Genomic DNA, 21,408 nt, shown 5'->3' with positions numbered 1-21,408 from the left:
CCTGTGGCGCCCGAAACACTATATACTCAATTCGGGGTTCATTTTTACCCATTTATCTTGGCCAAACTTTGGGGTCTTCCTTTACCCTCTCAAGAGCACCAACTCCTACCATCTTCAAGGTAAGCATCCATTAACTTGGTGTGAAATTTCATCATTCTTACACTAGTATTGATGAAATCTACTCATAAAACACATAGATCTTCAAGAAATACCTTCAAGAACTCAATGGAGGGTTTTGCAAGATTTCTTCCAAAAGGTAATCCTACACCCTTAGACTTACATGTATGAATTTATCATGGGTATATGAGTGTGAATTAAGTATTGGGACTCTTGGTGTGGTGATTAGAAGCCATAAGTTCCCAATATAATTACATAATAATTGTAGAGATTGGAAGGTGATTATTTGATGGAATTTTGTTGGTTGGGTGTAGATGGATTGTCATATATGTGATGTTGGAAGTTATAAATTGGTTAATCATGATGGTGGGATAAATTGTTGATGAATGGTGGTAGTAGGATGAACTAATTATATGGTGATGAGATGTAGAGATTTACGCCTACAAGGTGTTTGATAATATGCCTAAATGGTTTAAGTTATGGTATTTGTTACTAATATTGGTTCCATTGGATGTTGCTATTGTAGATTGAAGTTTCTTAGTATTGTGGATCTTTGTAGTATCACTTCGGGGCGAAATTCAGGTATGTGAGGCTAACTCTCTATGTTTGGGAATGTTAATTATTCTCCCTACACTACGTTTCTTTTACGATGTTACTAATTGCCTCAGAAATATAATTTAGCCTAGGTCCTTGAATAGTTGTAGAACTTCTATTCTTTAGCTTCATAATTCGTTCATGACTTTTATTCTGAATATTGTGAGCTCAGTTCGTATTCAATATAGACTTGGGTTTGATGTCCCTAAGTCTCAGTATAGCTTACTCAGCATGTCATAAAAAGTTGAAGTTTCAGTGTTCATAATCAATTCAAGAATACATGTCTCATTCTAGTCCTATTCAGTATTCTAGTATTATGTAACTCAGTGTGATCCAGTATTCCAGTATCATGTAACTCAGCGTGATTTAGTATTTCACTATTATGTATTGCAGTATGATTCTAAATTCCTAATTTTAAATCCCTGAATGTCGAACACCTGTATTTGGGCCTGAGGCCGCAGTTTATGCTTTATGCATCTTTGGGCCTGAGGCCGCAGTTTATGCTTTATGCATCTTTGGACCTGAGGTCGTAGTTATGTATATGTATACTTGGGCCCGAGGCCGTAGCTTGTGCACACATATATATATTAGGCCTGAGGCCGCAGTTTATTTATTCAGATAAACAGGTTGTTCATCATTTAGAAGAGGAAGTATTCATATCCTTACTTCCTGTGTTCAATTAAATTATCAATTATCATTTCAGTTGCCAGTTATCAGTTCAATTATCAGTTCAGTTATCAGTTAAGTTATCAGTTATCATTTCAGTTATCAATTATCAAATCTCAGTTATCAACTTAGTTTCAGTTTTAGCATTTATAATTCTTTCTTTCAGTTGCTTTACATACCAGTACAATTCAAATGTACTGACGTCCCTTTTGCCCGGGGTCTGCATCTCACAATGCAGGTAATGATTTACAGGTTGATGATTCCTAGCGCTAGGATTCTCGTACCAGTTATTTGGTGATCCTAGTTCTTTCGAGGCATTATCATTACTTCACAGTCCTTCGGTATTTTCAGACAGTCAATGTTTTCAGTACGTCAATAGAGGCTTCATAGACTAGAGTAACAGCTAGATAGAGTCACAGGCTTTTCATATTAATCTATTTTGGCAACAAACATGTTTCAGAACTATATTAGTATTTCCGCACTTTGATTTATATCATTCAGACTTTCAGTATATCAGCATGTGTTAGTTAATCTTCCGCATTCAGTATGTTATGATATCACATGCTGGTTCAGCCTGCCAGTTGGTTTGCTCGGTCACATGTAGTCAGGCACCGAGTGTCGTGTTACGTCCAGGCCCAGGTTCAGGGCGTGACAATGAATTTCTCATTATGTCTCGTAATTAAAAGCATGTAGTTACCAGATCATGCCAAAATGAAGAAAAGGTTTAACCTTAACATACCTTATCACAATCTTTCCAATTAACACGTTGAACTCTTCTCCGCGCCTTAATCTACAACAACGATAATAATACTATCATTAAGTTACGAAAGGTACAACTATCATATAACGAATAACAAGCTTATTTTATATTAAAACGGGCAGCATCTCCCCTATAATCTTTACTTCCTCCCAATTTGATATAACACCAGAAACACAAGAACACAACAATAACAACATATATACATTATTTTCCAATCTTATATACACCACAAAATATTACAAAATAGCCCAACACAGCCCAATCTCTTCATACACAAAACGTCCACTGTAGTAGTGTCAAACAACCCGAAAATGTTACGACGAACGACCAGCCCACCACCCTGAATTTATGTGGTATTTCTCCATACCCTTTCTCCTCCAAAACTCCCTAAAACAGTAGCAAAACACACAATCCAACAGCAACACAAAACAGCCCACAAAATAGTCCACTACAAGTTAAATAACTAGAACTCAAGACTTTTGATCACTGTCCCGTAAATTCTTACAATTATAGAATGACTTTCCATACATTTTCAGCAGAAAAAATGGATGAAAGAGATCATTATAATTACCTTATTTATTGAATATCTCAGCTCCTATATTGGTTCTTCAAACCCTAGCTTTTCCTCCAACTAGGACTTGACAAGAAGAGAAAATCAATTAGGGTTTGTGTTCAATTTTGGGGGGATTTTTTTAGGGGCTTATCTCTGGTTTTATGCCTTATTATCAGTGTGACATATGAAGGAAATAGGCCCTTAGAAGGTCTCTTTGGCCGACCCGAACTGGCCCCTTTTTGGACATATGTAGTCCCCTCATTTAAGCAAGTAGGTGACACACCTACTTGTCACATAGTAGTCTGTGGAGTCTCACAAAAATACATATATCTCTGTACTCTGATGTTATATTGACAAATGATTTAATGTATCAGAAAATAAACTCATAGATATTCAATTTGATGGGTGGATCATCCCTTAACTCTAAGTATATTGGGAGAAAATCGTAGTGACTTTTGACCCAAATTTCAGTAAAACTTATGAATGTAACTTATGATGACTTTCATCGACTTTTGTTCCACAATTCGCTTGACTTCAAAACTTAATACATGACTATCATAAGACTAAAACAAATTATAACATAACCCTCTTATCATGTTAAGAACCCTAGTCTCAACTCAAAGGTATGGCTTATAAAATTCCCAATTTGTCGACGATTGAAAAAATATTATTTTCTTCAATTCCTTTAGCTTCTGAACCTTCCAGACCTCTTTGTACTTGTTGTTCATAATCTTCAATATTTGTAACCTCTGAGGTAACATGATAACTTACTTTATATACTTTTAAAGATGATATCATTTCTGAGCTTATATAAATTTACTTACGACGTACTCCCACGTACGAAAATATGGGGTGTAACAACATAGTCCAAAGAAAGCATAATCAAATGCCAAACTCTATCGGATATGTTCACAACCTAGATACGTATATATGCTCTTCACCTCGCATACATATAGCTCCTAAATCAAGCAACATGCAGCAAATAGATCATCTATGGGGAGAATTCCATTTTACAAAGATAGACAAGACACTTACCTACATCCAAGAACACCTTCGATTTTCCAAAATAATTTTCCCTCTCAAATCAACCTACAAATGACTCGAATCTAGTCAAATGCAACTCAATAAGGTCAAACAAAGCCATATGAACCAATTTCAAATAATAAAGTTTCAATCTTTAATTAAATCCCCAAAAGTCAACAAAAGTCAACTTGGGCTACATGGTCAAAACCTGAGTCTAGTAAAAATTGCGACTACCCATAACCCCACGAATTCAAATATATTATTGTACTCCAAAATCGAGTCTAAATAGATCCTCAAATCCCCAAAATACAGTCTCTTAAGTTGTAGACAAAAATCTCAAGTTCTCATATTCAAATCCATGTTTTGATGTTATATCTAGTGTTAATTCCATGTAACTCTATATATTTAGTGTAGAATCACTTACCTCAAAGCATGTGTGTAAAACCATAGCTTTAAACTCCTCAAAATAAGCACCGAAAGTTAGGAAATAAAATAAGAAATCACAAATTTCGGTCATAAATAGTCCATACCAAAAAATTGGCTAGTACCACGAAAACGACTATGCTGACCAGATAACTGACCTGTGGTCCATGAAACCATAGCGAAATGAAAAAGTCCCACTCTCCAGCCATCTCAAAATCGATATGCGGCCGTGAAACTGATGTGCCTGCATAGAAATTATGCTGTCCATGCAACCCTTTGTGAAAATGACCTGATAACATCCAATTTATGCAATCTCGCTCCGAATGCGCCGAAACGGACTCGAGTCCCTTGGGACCCGATTCAACCATACCAACAGGTACATAAACACTACTTGTATTACTATTGCATTACTATTCTTATTTATGATTTCCTACCGTACATACTCGGTACTTTATTCGTAATGACGTCTCTTTTGCCTAGGGACACTGCGTTTTGTGCCCGCAGGTCCCGATAGATAGGTTGACAGTCCTCCTAGTAGGCTATCTGCTTAGTGGAAGGTATTGGTGCACTCCACTTGCTCCGGAGTTGCCTATTTGGTCAGTATACTTTGTACATGTATTAATTGGTATGGCGGGACCCTGTCTAGACTTTTATGATGTTTATGTACTCATAGAGGCTTATAGACAGATGTCATTTATATGGATACTTGTATGACCCTTGTCGGCCTATGTTTTGAGTGTACAAATGAACATATCAGCCTTATAGGCCCGTATGTCACATGTATAAGTTTGTATATCATGTTGGGTCAGGAAATCATAAATAATAATAGTAATGCAAAAAGAGATAGAGAAGGTACAACCTGTAATATCTGAGTGCCTATATATATATATATATATATCATACCCGTGAGCATCATCATCATATGTATTATCATATCATCATAATCATATCATACTCGGCCTCGAAAAGGACTCGGTAAAAACGTACCCGGCCATCATAAGGCTTGGTAGAATCATAACTGGCCATGTGAAGCTCGATAAAACCCAACTGATCAGTGGTTTCACAATAGATGTCGTACCCACCCGACTATAGTGCGGCTTGGTAGAGTAAAATAGATACATATATGTAATGCATGTTGGACTCATGGAATCACATTGTAAACCTTTCGGAGTGACGTAAGGTTGTCACACCTTCGATTCATATTATGGACATGTATAGAAGTAGAAAAGACGTAGAGTTGAGGCTAAAGCTTGTCAACAATATCATCACCTCACTTTTCTTATCAAGCCATTCAAGAATATAAGAAAATACATGGCTTAAGGATCAGAATTCAATGACAGTAACCATATTTATGGAAAGAAAAAATATGTAAAAAAAAAAAAACCTTCAAAATAAGACTCCAATGAATATACTTTCAATTGACAGTATGAAGACTAATATTTGTTGTTGCCTCTACACAAACTTTTTTCAGAACTGTTTTCCAATAACAACTACAACAGAATCAGGCTAAAAAAAGGATCTCCAAAAAGAGTTTATGATAGAAGAAATTATAGAAAGAAAGACTTAGACTGTAAGTGAAAAATTGATCTTGTAGTCTAAAATCTAAGATAAATGATATGAATATAGAAATATAATGAATAAACTTCCATAATATTCACGGTACACATGCGAAAAGCAAGTCAAAAATAGAAGAACCTAATAATACTGAATATTAAGCTGGTTGCGAAACGTTAAATGTAATGCAGTTCCATCACGAGGTGCATCTTTCTCAAATACAACTTTGTCTATCTGAATGTCGCTAAGACGGTGCAAATATAGTAAAAGAGAAGAAGAGTGAAACCCCACATTTTAGACAAAATTTTAATAAAATAACGAAATGAATGCCAGAACATATGCAAAGATAAATCTTTAAAGATATGCATATTCTTCAAGTATAACTTTGTACATTTGAATGTCCCTGAGACCGAAAAGAAAAAAAAGTACCACATTTTGGACAAAACTATATAAAATAATGAAACAAATGCCAGAACATATGCAAAGATAATCGTTAAAGAGCAAGAGAAAAATATTGTAACAGAATAAAAGGCTTAATTTCTAGTTACTTTTCTTTTGCATTACATTCCATTGCCATAAGGCATTCGATCGGTCAACAGACACAAATGATGCGAACCTAAAACAAATGTGAAAAATAATATATTAAAAAAGTTTATATTTCCCTCATCTGGAGAGAACGTCTGACACATTTATATACCTTATTTTATCTTTTATTCACTTGTTATGTTGTCTTATTCCATCCTAGAAAATTTATTTATACATACATATATATATATATATATATATATATGAAGTGCTACAGGTTTTAATGATACTTATTAAGAGAGTAAAATATTGGCTCAAAAACTGTAAGGTATCGCTTTTGTCTATGTGTCCTATGTGTCCTAAAACAATCATAAGCCTCTCTTATGGGCTTTGGATCTCTTTTGTCTATGTGTCCTAAAAGGATGGTGAGTAAAGAAGAAGCTCCTTATATATTGGCTCAAAAACTGTAAGGTATCGCCATGAAAGATGACTTTTTAATTGACACATGTGGATAACATCTACCATGTTATTGAATCTTTTTATTTATTTATTTGAAAAGCAGGACACTACAAATTTATAGCATGAGTTTGATCCATTAACCAAAAATTCTTGGTACATTCATTTGAGAACAAATTAGTACAGTATATTTTTTTAGTTTTACTTATATGATGGTCAGAAAGAGAAAAAACAAAATAACTATTCATGATGATATTGATGGTCCAACAAATACAAAAACTGGATCGAAGATTGAATATATTATTTTTATTTTATCTATAATTGCCTTCAACAATATAGGTCATCTTGAAGAAAATGGTTATAATTAATAAATTAATGCTAATTATTCTTTTTTATTTATTGACATTCTAGAAAATCTCTATGTGGAATAGAGAACCTCCTAAAATACCACAAGCTAAAATTTAATAATGGCAGCGAACAATTTAAAAGCATATCACTCATCCGATCATTCTAAGCTCAACTTTTTACTATTCTTTATGTTCCTCTAGTTCTAAAGACTAAGACTTAATGTTTAATCCTACCTTACAAAAAAAACACTTAATGTTTAATCTAAGCTAAACCAATAAAGTTACTTTGGAGGTAAACATGCCAAATTACAATACCAAGAAGCACAATCTAATAACTAAATTTTGCATTCATAACCTATTCAAAAAAAAAAGTAGTAGATAAATGATGATGAGAGGAACTTACTTGAGATGCTTCCTAGACCACCCAACACATCTTGATGAGCCTCTTATAGCCACTAATTTATTTTCATCTTTGTACCTCGCAAACCAACTATGTGCAATCCTGGGAAAAATCTTCACAGATGCACGTTTACAACTTCTATTAGGTTTGACTAACTGGTTTATATAGTGACATCTTATTAGTTTAATATTTTTAAATAAAACTTCTTGGAACATTACAATGCCAATTTTCCTTCTACTTGTTTGAATTTGCAACTTTGAACATCACAGAGCTACCTGAAAGACTCCACAAATTCACTATCACGTTCATATTCTCACACAACTAATATAGAAAATACAGGATGACAAACTTTTTCTTGATAAGGAGGCACACTAAAATTGCAAGTTTCTCTGCACATACACAATTCAATCTAGACCATTGCATATTCGGTTATTTTATAACCATTTACTCATCAACCTCTTTCTCACCTATTTCCACGGTTGTTCAGTAACATCTTTCGGCCGAACAACCTTATTTACTATAGCACTATCATGCCACTTCATAATTTAGCTATTCAACTCATTTTTTCCCGCATATAAATCATCAATTGTTGATTTGAAATGAAGGCATCTTATATTATTTATTTTTCTCTGCTTGTACAATAAAACTGCTTGAAATATTATATTGCTAATTTTCCTTCTACTTGTTGGAATTTGCAACTTTGAACAAAACAGAGTGACCTCAAAGACTCCACAAATTCACTATCACATTCATATTCACACACAACTAATATGGAAAACTCATGAACACAAACCTTTTCTTCATAAGGAGGCAAACTAAAATTGCAAATTTCTCTGCATATACACACTTCAATCTAGACCATTACCTATTCGGTGATTTCATAACCATTTACTCATCAACCTCTTTCTCACCTATTTTCACGGTTGTTCGCTCACATCTTTCGGCCGAACAACGTTATTTGCCATAGCACTATCACAGTATAGTAAAAAATTCACTGAGTATTTTATACACAGCAGATAACACACAAAATCGGATGAAGATCCTTATTCAACAAGAGAACATTAAGTACTTTATAAAAATTCTCCAATCATTTACACCTATATCAATGAAATAACATTTATCAAAACATATGTAACAGTAGATTAGCTTGCCTTTTTTAATCGTTGCTTGCATATGCAAACAGACAAATTGTAAAATGATGTTTGAGGAGGAACACCCTTGATTCTCTTCTTAACACCTTTCTTATTCGTCTTGTATCCTTTTGCCTATTGTACCAATCAATCATTAAAAATCTTCGAATCATCATTCAACTTAATTGTTTTGGTGAAAGTCAAAATCTTGTATCAAATTTCGTCTACCAAATTGATTTGGTTATGCTCAAATTTAATTCAAGTTTCAAATAGAAAATAAATAAATTTGAAATGAGGAGAACAAAGGACCTTTTTTTATGTGACAAACTTCAAATTTCGTGCTTACAATCACCAATTGGGTAGTCTTCTTTCGCAACCTGTCATCGAAATTGGTGGTTCTTCGATTTGGTCATTATTTGAACAAATCTCCTCCCAGAACAATCTATGGTTGTTCGATCTGGTCATCATTTGATGAAATTAGATGAGTTTTAAACTTTTCCGAAGAAGAGAACATTGATTTCTGCAGCAGTTTTTGCTATGGTAATTTGTTACCCTTTTTACGCTTGATTTTGCAATTTCGTGGGATCATGGTAGGTTTTTTATCTTTTAGTTTAATGTAATTAAATAATATAGAATTCAGCTATAATTTTTTAACAAAGAAGCTCGTTTATTATTTTTAGAATTGTTACAATTTTTCTTTTTTTTTTCCCTATTTCTTTGTAATTGATATTTCTTAATTTTGACATGTTTAATTGTAACTATTATGCAACAGTTTTTGCTGTGTTAATTTGTTATCTTTTTGTGATTTTACAATTAAGTGGGATCATGAGAGGTTTTGTCATCTTTAATTAATTTATTTAAATAATATAGAATTCAACTACAGGTTTTTAACAAAGAAGCGGGTGGAGACACTCGTTTATTCTTTTTGAATTGTATCAGGTGTTTTTTTTCTTGCTTTTTTCCCTATTTCTTTGCAAATATTTTCTTTATTTAAAATTAATTCTATTTTAAATTATTTTTTTAACCTCCAAGTTAGGTGGAGGTTTGTCCTCAAAGTGGACACATGTTCAATTATTGTTTTGTCACTTGGCATAATATTATGGATTTGCTTATCCTATTATATATTATGAAATCAATGTTTACCGAAGACGAGAACATTGATTTCTACAGCAGTTTTTGCTATGGTAATTTGTTACCCTTTTTTACGCTTGATTTTACAATTTCGTGGGATCATGGGAGGTTTTTTATCTTTTAGTTTAATGTAATTAAATAATATAGAATTCAGCTACAATTTTTTAACAAAGAAGCTGGTTTATTATTTTTAGAATTGTAACAATTTTTCTTTTTTTTTTCCCTATTTCTTTGTAATTGATATTTCTTAATTTTGACAGGTTTAATTGTAACTATTATGCATCAGTTTTTGCTATGTTAATTTGTTATCTTTTTGTGATTTTACAATTACGTGGGATCATGGGAGATTTTGTCATCTTTTAATTTATTTATTTAAATAATATAGAATTCAACTATAGATTTTTAACAAAGAAGTGGGTGGAGACACTCGTTTATTCTTTTTGAATTGTATCAGGTGTTTCTTTTCTTGCTTTTTTCCCTATTTCTTTGTAAATATTTTCTTTATTTAAAATTAATTCTATTTTAAATTATTTTTTTAACCTCCAAGTTAGGTGGAGGTTTGTCCTCAAAGTGGACACGTGTTCAATTATTGTTTTGTCACTTGGCATAATATTATGGATTTGCTTATCCTATTCTATATTATGAAATCAATGTTTACCGAAGACGAGAACATTGATTTCTACAGCAGTTTTTGCTATGGTAATTTGTTACCCTTTTTTACGCTTGATTTTACAATTTCGTGGGATCATGGGAGGTTTTTTTATCTTTTAGTTTAATGTAATTAAATAATATAGAATTCAGCTACAATTTTTTAACAAAGAAGCTGGTTTATTATTTTTAGAATTGTAACAATTTTTCTTTTTTCCCCCTATTTCTTTGTAATTGATATTTCTTAATTTTGAAAGGTTTAATTGTAACTATTATGCATCAGTTTTTGCTGTGTTAATTTGTTATCTTTTTGTGATTTTAAAATTACGTGGGATCATGGGAGATTTTGTCATCTTTTAATTAATTTATTTAAATAATATATAATTCAACTACAGGTTTTTAACAAAGAAGTGAGTGGAGACACTCGTTTATTCTTTTTGAATTGTATCAGGTGTTTTTTTTCTTGCTTTTTTTCCCTATTTCTTTGTAAATATTTTCTTTATCTAAAATTAATTCTATTTTAAATTATTTTTTTAACCTCCAAGTTAGTTGGAGGTTTGTCCTAAAAGTGGACACATGTTCAATTATTGTTTTGACACTTGGCATAATATTATGGATTTGCTTCTCCTATTCTATATTATGAAATCAATATTTTCCGAAGAAGAGAACATTGATTTCTGCAGCAGTTTTTGCTATGGTAATTTATTACCCTTTTTTACGCTTGATTTTGCAATTTCGTGGGATCATGGGAGGCTTTTTATCTTTTAGTTTAATGTAATTAAATAATATAGAATTCAGCTACAATTTTTTAACAAAGAAGCCGGTTTATTATTTTTAGAATTGTAACAATTTTTCTTTTTTCTTTCCCTATTTCTTTGTAATTGATATTTCTTAATTTTGACAGGTTTAATTGTAACTATTATGCATCAGTTTTTGCTGTGTTAATTTGTTATCTTTTTGTGATTTTACAATTACATGGGATCATAGGAGATTTTGTCATCTTTTAATTTATTTATTTAAATAATATAGAATTCAACTACAGATTTTTAACAAAGAAGTGGGTGGAGACACTCGTTTATTCTTTTTGAATCGTATCAGGTGTTTTTTTTTCTTGTTTTTTTTCCTATTTCTTTGTAAATATTTTCTTTATTTAAAATTAATTCTATTTTAAATTATTTTTTTAACCTCCAAGTTAGTTGGAGGTTTGTCCTAAAAGTGGACACATGTTCAATTATTGTTTTGACACTTGGCATAATATTATGGATTTGCTTCTCCTATTCTATATTATGAAATCAATGTTTATCGAAGAAGAGAACATTGATTTCTGCAGCAGTTTTTGGTATGGTAATTTGTTACCTTTTTTTACGCTTGATTTTACAATTTCGTGGGATCATGGGAGGTTTTTTATCTTTTAGTTTAATGTAATTAAATAATATAGAATTCAGCTACAATTTTTTAACAAAGAAGCTGGTTTATTATTTTTAGAATTGTAACAATTTTTCTTTTTTTCCCCTATTTCTTTGTAATTGATATTTCTTAATTTTGAAAGGTTAATTTGTAACTATTATGCATCAGTTTTTGTTGTGTTAATTTTTTTCTCTTTTTGTGATTTTACAATTACGTGGGATCATGGGAGGTTTTGTCATCTTTTAATTTATTTATTTAAATAATATAGTATTCAACTACAGGTTTTTAACAAAGAAGTGGGTGTAGACACTCGTTTATTCTTTTTGAATTGTATCAGGTGTTTTTTTCTTACTTTTTTCCCTATTTCTTTGTAAATATTTTCTTTATTTAAAATTATTTTTATTTTAAATTATTTTTTTAACCTCCAAGTTAGTTGGAGGTTTGTCCTAAAAGTGGATACATGTTCAATTAATTTTTTGACACTTGACATAATATTATGGATTTGCTTCTCCTATTCTATATAGATAGAAGATATATAGATAGATTTTTTAAACTAAATTTCATGAAATAATAAATCGGGTAGATTGTATATTTTATCAGTGAACTATATTATAGAATTTCTTTTTGAAAAATCCCAATTATTCTCAACGACTACTAGCAATTTAATTAGCTGTACCATTAACGGTTATATATTAATGAAATTCTTTTGTAGGTCTTTGGATTTTCTTAGTAACTTCCATAATATAAGTTTAGGTGAGAATATTCTCCTACCCACACCCTTTTTCTCCTCTGTCAATATTCTCCCAATTGGGCACAACTAGGTGTGTGCCTATTTTGAAAGGCGGGCCGAATAAAAAGCCCAATAAAGAATGAATACAGAAAAAATATTTGGCCTCCTCATTCCACCTCATGCTAACTTCTCTTATCCTTTTATTTATCACATTCCAAAGAAACACTCTCCTCTCTTTCTCCTCCTCCATCTTCTTCATCCTCTTCTCTGCAGAGTTTTCTGGCTTCTATTTCAAACCCATTTTGCAAAATTCAAGAATTATTGAATAGTTTTTGCTTCATTGACTTATAGTTAAATATATGTCAAGATAGTGTACGTATGGTGTGAAAATAAGTGAGAACTTATGACTCCCTTATTATTCCTTTATGTGAATTTATAGTAGAAATTAACATGTCTTGCCTATTGCCTCAATTCAAGTGTCTGCCTGATACTTTTGCCCTTAGCTTCAAAACCCATCAACAGTCTGCCCCTCAACGCTGTAAGTCTCCTCCTTTCCCCGCAAGATACTTTAAATATAAAAAATATTTTTTTTTAATGACAAAGTTGAATTTAGTAAGTAGTTATTTTTCTTATGGTGTTGTGTTCAAAAGTTAATGTTTAATGAGGAACTATCTCTGTTTTTTATGTAAATGATTTTGTTAATATTTTCTTACCAATTTATTTCTTTATGCGATTGAGGCGAGCAATGTCTTAGCTTTCTGAATAAACTTTAATGAATATGGAGATTCAAAGATTGTGTTTATTTGGTACTGAATTCCTTGTGAAAGAAATTGAAGAAAAGAGAGTATTTTGTAGCTAAAGTTCTCAACTTTATAAAAATTTGGATTCTTGATTGATATTAGATGTTGATTTTTTAGTTACTGAAGGAATTATGTAGGATTATACTGGGTCGTTGTTGTTGTTGTAGAAGATTTTGAATGACTGAATCTATCCTTTGCCTACATAATCAGATGGTGATCATTGCTTTAGGCTAAGAGAGCAAATATCTACTAGTAGTACTTTTTATTTTGAAGCAAAATACTCCAAACACGAGTTGCTGAGTCCATTGGGTTTAAATCCTAGATCAGTCTCTGCATGTAGTTAGTGTTATTATCTTCATATTCTCATGTTGTGGTCCTTTGGAAACAATGTTGGCTGCAAGGTGGACTGTATTAATATAAATTTATGTAGTATTAGACTTTTAGATTTTTGATGAGGTCTATACAAATCCAATTACTGCTCAAATTTAGAAAACTTACTGAGAAACTTACACACCTCGCAGCTACTGTTTAGGTACCGTACACATAGGGAGAGGGAGGGTGAGGGAACCTAAAGCTAGCAGTTAAGTAAGTAACCGGTAAGCTGCTGAATTGGAACTCTTTAAGGTATGCCTTTACTCCCAAGACCGGATTCATTCACGCTTTCGCACCTCAGCATCGGCAGGGCCTAGAGAGCTGTCTTCGCTTTTGGTTCCCTCTTGCCAATAAACTTTCCCCATCCTTCGATTAAATCCACTTCTTTCGAAGGAGGTGAAGAGGACCGACCGACCCGGGTTTTTATGAGTGTTGGCGGAAGGGTTTGAGTCTAAATGATTTGATAGTGCTCAAGCTAAAGATCGATGCCCTTCAGAGCTAACATAGAAGAGAGATTCCCGGATAGCAAACCCAGAAGTTATTAAAATCGAGATATGGAACTCCAGCAAGAAATCTATTGACGAGTTGGTGTCGGACGGAGCAGGCACACTGACTACTCTGATGTGAATGAACTTATATTACTCTAGGATCATAAGTTGCTTATGTCTATTGATGATGCTTAGGAAAGGCGGGACTCTATCTCCACTATTAATTCCGAGTGAAAGCTTTATACAATGAGGACTACCTGTTGTGCTAGTTGTATTTTCAGAAGACACAACTCTTGTGTTTGACTATTTCTTTAATTGTTCCTGTCATTGCCTCTGTAAGCTTGATTTATGAGCTGCAGCCTTTTGCTTTGCCACAAGTGTGTGATGACTTACATTTGGTGATCTACCTGTTTGCATTATACTAAGTTTAGTCTTACTCATAGACCTGGATGCAGCTTGATTCTAAAGTTTTAGCTTAAAGTTGCTCAATTCACTATTACCTCTATCCCTGTGCGGTTGGGAAGGTGTTAATCATCCATATTATAGACTCCATGGTTCTTAATATCATCCTTTCTGAAATGCAGCAAAAGGTAGAGATCCTTCTCAATTGTGGACTCAATGTGTCTTATCCACTTCATCAACAGCGGCAGCTACAGTGCTTGATATTGAGAAGCTACAGTTACCATCTATAGACAGATCATGGAAAACACCATTGGTAAATGCCACAACCACAGAAGTAGATGTACAGAAGCTAAAATTGCAGTCATTGGAGGCTCATTCACCAGGATACAGTGGAGGAGTTGCTCTGTCCACTGAGGTACAACTTAAATGAATAGCCTAGAAATATATAGAGATTAATCTTGAACGCTGAGAAACTGAATCGTGTTTCTATCTCTCTGAAAAGAAAGATGAGATAAGTTTCAGGTGGAGTTAGTTTTACGATAACAAAGAATAAAGAAGCAGTACTGAGTAGTTTTTTCCTTTTATACTTGAGCAGCTTTCTAGGTTACAAGTGGAAGCAGGTTATATATTGTCTTTGGCCACGGAGTCAAATTTATATGCCGTCGAAATCACTTTAGCACCAAGTTCTGGTTCTTAATATGCTATTTCTATTGGATCTTACTCTGCCTCTTCATTGGTTGTAATATGCCCGGTGTGAAATATGAAAAGGCTGGTGTAAATTGCTGATTCAGTACATCTGCAGGCAAACACTAAAGCTGCTTTAGCTACTGAAAATCTTCTTACGGGTGAAGAAGCTGTAATAGCTGCTGCTGCTGCTGAAGCAGTTGCTTTGGCAAAAGCTGCATTAAAAGTTGCAAAAGATGCTGTGATGATGGTCGGCCATAACAACTCAGATGACACTGTGGCAGGTGTGGATACTACCCAGCTGCTTGAGAGGTTTCAACCTGGCGAGACGGGGCGAAACAGCATAGTTGGGGAGCTAAAGGCAAGTGAGATGAGATGGAGCGAAAGTAATTCATCCGGAAACTCACATACAGATTCTGAGGACCTGGAACCAACACATGAAGAGCTGGAACTTCTTCAAACAGAGCTTTTAAATGGTATAGCTGTAAGATCTAAGCGTCAAAATGAACGGAAGGCTAGAAGAGCGAGAGCAGTAGAGAGGGCTGCAGCCAATGTTGTGTCAGTGAAGTCTGGCTCCGCAGGCCGAAAAAAGCGTGCGTCAGTACAGGATGTTGATTACTCTGATCCATTGCGTTACTTGAGAGGAACAACAAGTACTTCTAGGCTGCTCACTGCATCTGAAGAACATAAGTTGTCAGAAGGAATACAGGTGCTAAGTTTTTCTAACTTGAGCAGTGTTGCCCTTTTGCCTTCTGAGATTTTGTACAAGCATTTTCCTTTTTCGCTGCAGCAACAAGCACCTTTGCACCAGCTTTTACCTTTCTTTGTTCATCCCAAGTAAATTATGTCTCCCCACTTGCTTATCTTTGGTTCGAACCTAAATGTTGTTTCTTAAATCTGAATATGAAGAACTACTTTCATCTACCTTTCTCTTTTTGTTACAAAGTCAGGATCCAAGTTTATAGGTGCATGAATAGTTTGTGAATCTTTTCTTTACCCTGCTATGGATGTTGATTTCCTATCTGGCTGTGAAGATGTTCAATGAAAGTCAATCTACTTTAGTAAACATCATGTCAAAAAGAATACTTCTTGTTTAACTGAAATTGTCTGCTTCCATGAACAATTATGAGCTTTTAGTAGAACACCGCAAAAGTTGCTCTTGGATCTTTTTGTTTATTGCTTCAAATGAAGGATCTAGTCGCAAACTCTTAATAAAGTGCTGAGACATCATTGTATCTACTGCTAACTTTTTCTCAAGTTTATGTTTATATTTTATTTTTCTGAGGAGTTCACTTCCTACTTTTCCTTGAAAGTGTTTTATTTTTGTGTTTGTTCTTTAACGAATTTGTGATGACAAAAAAACAGGAGCTACTGAAGTTGGAAAGGCTTCAGGAGGAGCTTGCAGAGCGCTGTGGGGGTCAGCCCACTTCCGCACAATGGGCTGCTGCAGCCGGAGTTGACCTGAAGACCCTACGGAAGCATATAAACTATGGAATTCTTTGTAAAGATAAAATGATTAAGAGCAACATAAGGCTTGTTATATCCATTGCCAAAAATTATCAAGGGGCAGGAATGAATCTTCAAGATTTGGTTCAGGTATATATGGGGCAATTATATATGATCACGAGACTGTAGCTCTTCGGAGGGATTAAAACCATCAGAAACATAACGTGCTTATATTTGGAAATTGATTTACAGGAAGGATGTCGTGGCCTTGTAAGGGGTGCTGAAAAGTTTGACGCTTCAAAGGGTTTTAAGTTCTCAACATACGCTCATTGGTGGATTAAACAGGCTGTTAGGAAGTCGCTTTCTGATCAATCTAGGACAATTCGGTTGCCGGTATGTGTGACACTCCTGCTCCAAATAAAAAAGAAAGACATGTATGTCTTAGTTGACTTTCCTTCGCTTATCTAATTTTGAGCATTCCTTTAATTTTTCCATGACAGTTTCACATGGTCGAGGCAACTTATAGAGTTAAGGAAGCAAGAAAGCAATTATATAGTGAAAATGGTAGACATCCTGATGAGGAGGAACTAGCTGAAGCAACGGGATTGTCAATGAAGAGGCTCACTGCTGCGATGCTAACTCCTAAAGCTCCGAGATCACTTGACCAGAAAATTGGATTCAACCAAAATCTCAAACCTTCGGTTAGTCCTGGAAAACATTTCTTGTTTATTTTACGCTCTTGATGATCCTGGAAAATCTTTCTTTCCACATTCTGGTCTTCTTGTGTCCAATCCAGCTATTCTTGAATTAATTTGTGTGTGGTTACAGAACTTTATTCACTATAATACTAAAGTCACAAAACTACTTAGGGACGCGGCCCTTCCCCGGACCCTACGTGAATGCAGGATGCTTTGTGCACCGGGCAACCCCAACTACAAAACCTACCATCAAGGGGGGTGACTTTACTGTTATGGGTTGAGCTTTGGGGCTTTACTTTTATAGCGGGTAAAGTATAGTTACTTTAATGTGGCAAAAAACAGTTTTATAATTTAACTGTTATACTAGTAGATAAAATTCAGTTGCTTTAATGGGAGAGAAAGATAGTTTTGTGACTTCAGTGTTAAAATGGATAATAGTCAGTTACCATACATGAAATTAACCCTGCAATTCTTGATTCTTACCACTTCAGAATTAATGGACTCTTATTTGTTGTGCTAACCTATATCGGTTTCTTTTACATATGGTGTTCAGGAAGTGATTGCAGACCCTGAAGCCGAAACATCAGAAGAGACATTGATCAAGCAGTTCATGAAACAGGACCTACAGAAGGTTTTAGATACCCTGAATCCAAGGGAGAGGCAGGTTATTCGATGGCGATTTGGACTGGAAGATGGGAGGATGAAGACATTGCAAGAGATTGGGGAATTAATGAGCGTAAGCCGGGAGAGAATCAGGCAAATTGAGTCTAGTGCATTCCGCAAGTTAAAGAACAAGAAAAGAACGAAAAATTTGCAGCAATATATTACTGCTTAAGAGTCTCCAGAAAAATAGAAGTATTCACTTTCTATAGTTCATTGAGTCTTCATTGTTTGATAGGAAAAGTTGGTTCTTCTTTAACAATTTTTTTTTTGGTTCAGAACTTTGCAAACATTTTGTGCATAATACAAAAATTTTGGTTCAAATGATAGGAACATTAAATTTTCTGTTCCTCAAGGGAGTAAACGTATTTAAAAATTTCTCCGAACATTATGCCCCATCTACAATTATTGCGCATTAAAAATTGTGGTACTTTAAGCAAAGCAAATGAAATAGTCCTGTGCACGGTGAAATCTGGGAGGCCGATTTCTCCTCGACTGAATACCTCGAAGGGTGATCCCGGAAACCCGGGATCTCGAGCCAGTCACTTCCCTCAAGATCGGTCGGTACCTTGCCAAGGATGGTGTTGACTAAAGCCCCGACGAACACAGGAATCTCCCGAGGAATGCACCGGGTTCGATCAGGTCTATTCAAGCGGCTCGACATCAGCCCACTTGTACATCGCAAAGCTAGCCGGTTGTCCCATCCTATTTCTTTTATCACGCAACGTATCTTGTACGAAGTTGGGACTTGCCCCTCTCTATAAAAAGGGAGTCGCTAACACCCTGTAAAGGCAGAGCTCCATTTTCTCCACAAATGCAATAATATCTCTCTCTCTCTCTTCTTTCTAAACTCACTCTCTATCACACTAGCCCGAGGCCATTTTAATACTTATCGCTTTCTCATTTGTTCTTCATTTTACCACCTGGTATTGGGTATAAAGAGCCTTATTAAATCGTATCTTAACTGTTATCCCATTCCCGACTGTCCCCGATAGCCCCAGCTCGACCCTGACGTCGACCCAGAGGCCCCCCTTCGACCAGACATATACCCGGACAGCAGGCCCCTCGGTTCGATTACTATCTCGTTTTAACTTGCATTTCATCATTAAACTTCATATTATTAGCATCAACTGCTCTAACAACTAGCTCGGGAATAGATCACATATTTTTAGAATCTCATTTACAAATTTAATTATTGTTACCATTTTCACGGCAAACAGTTTGGCGCCCACCGTGGGGCTAAAAATAATAGTGATTATTTTCTTGCTGGTTTTATTGCACAAACGCACATTATCTTTCACACTTTTTCTTGTCCAAGATCCTTTGATTTCAGGTCAAAATGTCTGGCTTGGTAAACGGAGTCGAGAACGACACCTCAAAAATCACGGGGAAAATGGCGTGGTTGTCCCGGCCGCCGGAGCACCACTATAGAATCCCCATAACGCGCCCGGACCGATTCTAGCGGACGCGGATTCACAGGACGCACAACAAGTCGACGAAACTTCTCACACCGACAGGAGCATATGGTACAACAACCGACAGGAAGCTCAAAAAACCCCGGCTCGGGAAGAACATGAAGTTAGCCTTCATGTTATTTTTGAAATGTTGCAGGCACAACAACTGGCCATTGCCCAGTTGTAAAGTCATCCGAAGACTCCCAGCATAGCGGCACTAGAGACAGCTCCCCATGCCGAGCAAGTACCCCTCTTAAACGGGAATCAGGTCAGGCGTAGTTCAAATTACATCATAAAAGAAAGCATAAAGGTTACACATAGTATCGCTTGACTGCGTCTGAATTGATCGGCTTTGGCCAAACTTCTCTGTCCATTTCTGCAAGTATGAGGGCTCCTCCTGTTAAAACCCGGTGAACCATGTACGGACCCTGCCAGTTGGGAGAGAATTTCCCTTTGGCTTCCTCTTGATGTGGAAAACTTTTCTTTAACACCAGCTGTCCCGGTGTGAATTGTCTCGGCTTGACTCTTTTGTTGAAGGCTTTGGACATTCTGTTCTGATAGAGCTGACCGTGGCAAACTGCATTCATTCTCTTTCCGTCTATAAGAGCTAGTTGCTCGTAACGACTCTTCACCCATTCTGCGTCGTCGAGCTCTGCTTCCTGTATGATCCTTAAGGAAGGAATTTCTACCTCAGCGGGTATGACTGCTTCTGTACCATATACCAACATGTAGGGAGTTTCCCCAGTTGATGTGCGGACTGTGGTGCGGTATCCCAATAAAGCAAATGAGAGCTTCTCATGCCACTGCTTATGCTTCTCTATCATTTTCCTTAGTATCTTCTTGATATTCTTGTTGGTAGCTTCTACGGCTCCGTTCATCTAAGGTCTGTAAGTTGTAGAATTCTTGTGTTTGATCTTGAAGGTTTCACACATGGCCTTCATTAAGTCACTGTTGAGATTGGAACCATTATCAGTAATGATTGATTCTGGGATCCCAAATCGACAAATGATGCGGTCACGGACAAAGTCTACTATAACTTTCTTAGTCACTGCTTTGTATGATGCTGCTTCAACCCATTTGGTGAAATAATCAATTGCCACTAGAATGAACCTATGCCCGTTTGATGCGGTTGGCTCGATAGGTCCGATGACATCCATTCCCCAAGCGGCGAACGACCACGGCGAGCTTGTTGCATTAAGCTCATTTGGGGGCACCTTTATCATGTCCGCATGTATCTGACAGCGATAGCACTTTCTGACATATTGGACGCAGTCCGTTTCCATAGTTATCCAAAAATAACCAGCCCGGAGTATCTTCTTGGCTAAGGCAAAACCGTTCATATATGGACCGCAGGTCCCAGCATGGATTTCCTCTAGTAGCCTGGATGCTTCCCTTGCGTTGACACACCTTAATAATCCCAAATCAGGAGTCCTCCTATACAGGATTCCTCCGCTGTGGAAGAAATTATTAGATAACCTCCGAAGTGTGTGCTTCTGAGTCGTGTTGGCAAGCTCTGGGTATTCTTCTTTTGCTAGGTATTCCTTGATATCATGAAACCAAGGTTTTCCGTCCGCTTCTTCCTCGACATGAGCACAGTAGGCTGGCTGATCATGAATCTTCATCGGAATAGGATCAATGAAGTTCTTATCTGGATGTTGTATCATAGAGGACAGGGTAGCCAATGCATCGGAAAACTCATTCTGGACTCTGGGAACATGCTGGAATTCTGTCTTTGTGAATCTCTTTCTCAACTCCTGTACATGATATAGATAAGGGAGTATCTTGGAGTTTTGGTTGCCCATTTTTCTCGGACCTGATGTATAAGCAAGTCTGAATCCCCGAAAACTAGCAACTCTTGGATGTTCATGTCAATGGCCATCTTGAGTCCCAAGATGCAGGCTTTGTACTCGGCCATGTTGTTGGTGCACAGGAACCTGAGT

General features: G+C 35.5%; 1 protein-coding gene across 1 annotated transcript; it reads left to right on the top strand.

The window, feature by feature from the left end:
- Positions 1–12,644: 12,644 nt before the first annotated feature.
- LOC104239626 (RNA polymerase sigma factor sigB-like) lies at positions 12,645–18,338 on the top strand. The gene is made up of 7 exons (XM_009794304.2): positions 12,645–13,002; positions 14,709–14,941; positions 15,329–15,919; positions 16,576–16,806; positions 16,909–17,049; positions 17,157–17,357; positions 17,908–18,338. The coding sequence occupies exons 1-7, from the start codon at positions 12,915–12,917 to the stop codon at positions 18,187–18,189; spliced, it is 1,767 nt and encodes a 588-aa protein (XP_009792606.1). The 5' UTR covers positions 12,645–12,914; the 3' UTR covers positions 18,190–18,338.
- Positions 18,339–21,408: the final 3,070 nt, after the last annotated feature.

This window comes from Nicotiana sylvestris, chromosome 8 (genome assembly GCF_000393655.2).
Source record: "Nicotiana sylvestris chromosome 8, ASM39365v2, whole genome shotgun sequence".
In the NCBI taxonomy this organism is placed as follows: Eukaryota; Viridiplantae; Streptophyta; class Magnoliopsida; order Solanales; family Solanaceae; genus Nicotiana; species Nicotiana sylvestris.
This window is presented reverse-complemented; position numbering and strand designations above follow the sequence as displayed.

Coding starts and splice junctions, on each gene's coding strand:
- LOC104239626 (XM_009794304.2), top strand. CDS start 12,915: ATGTCTTGCCTATTGCCTCAATTCAAGTGTCTGCCTGATACTTTTGCC. Junction 14,942..15,328: donor GAGTTGCTCTGTCCACTGAG/GTACAACTTAAA, acceptor GTACATCTGCAG/GCAAACACTAAAGCTGCTTT. Junction 16,807..16,908: donor ATCTTCAAGATTTGGTTCAG/GTATATATGGGG, acceptor ATTGATTTACAG/GAAGGATGTCGTGGCCTTGT.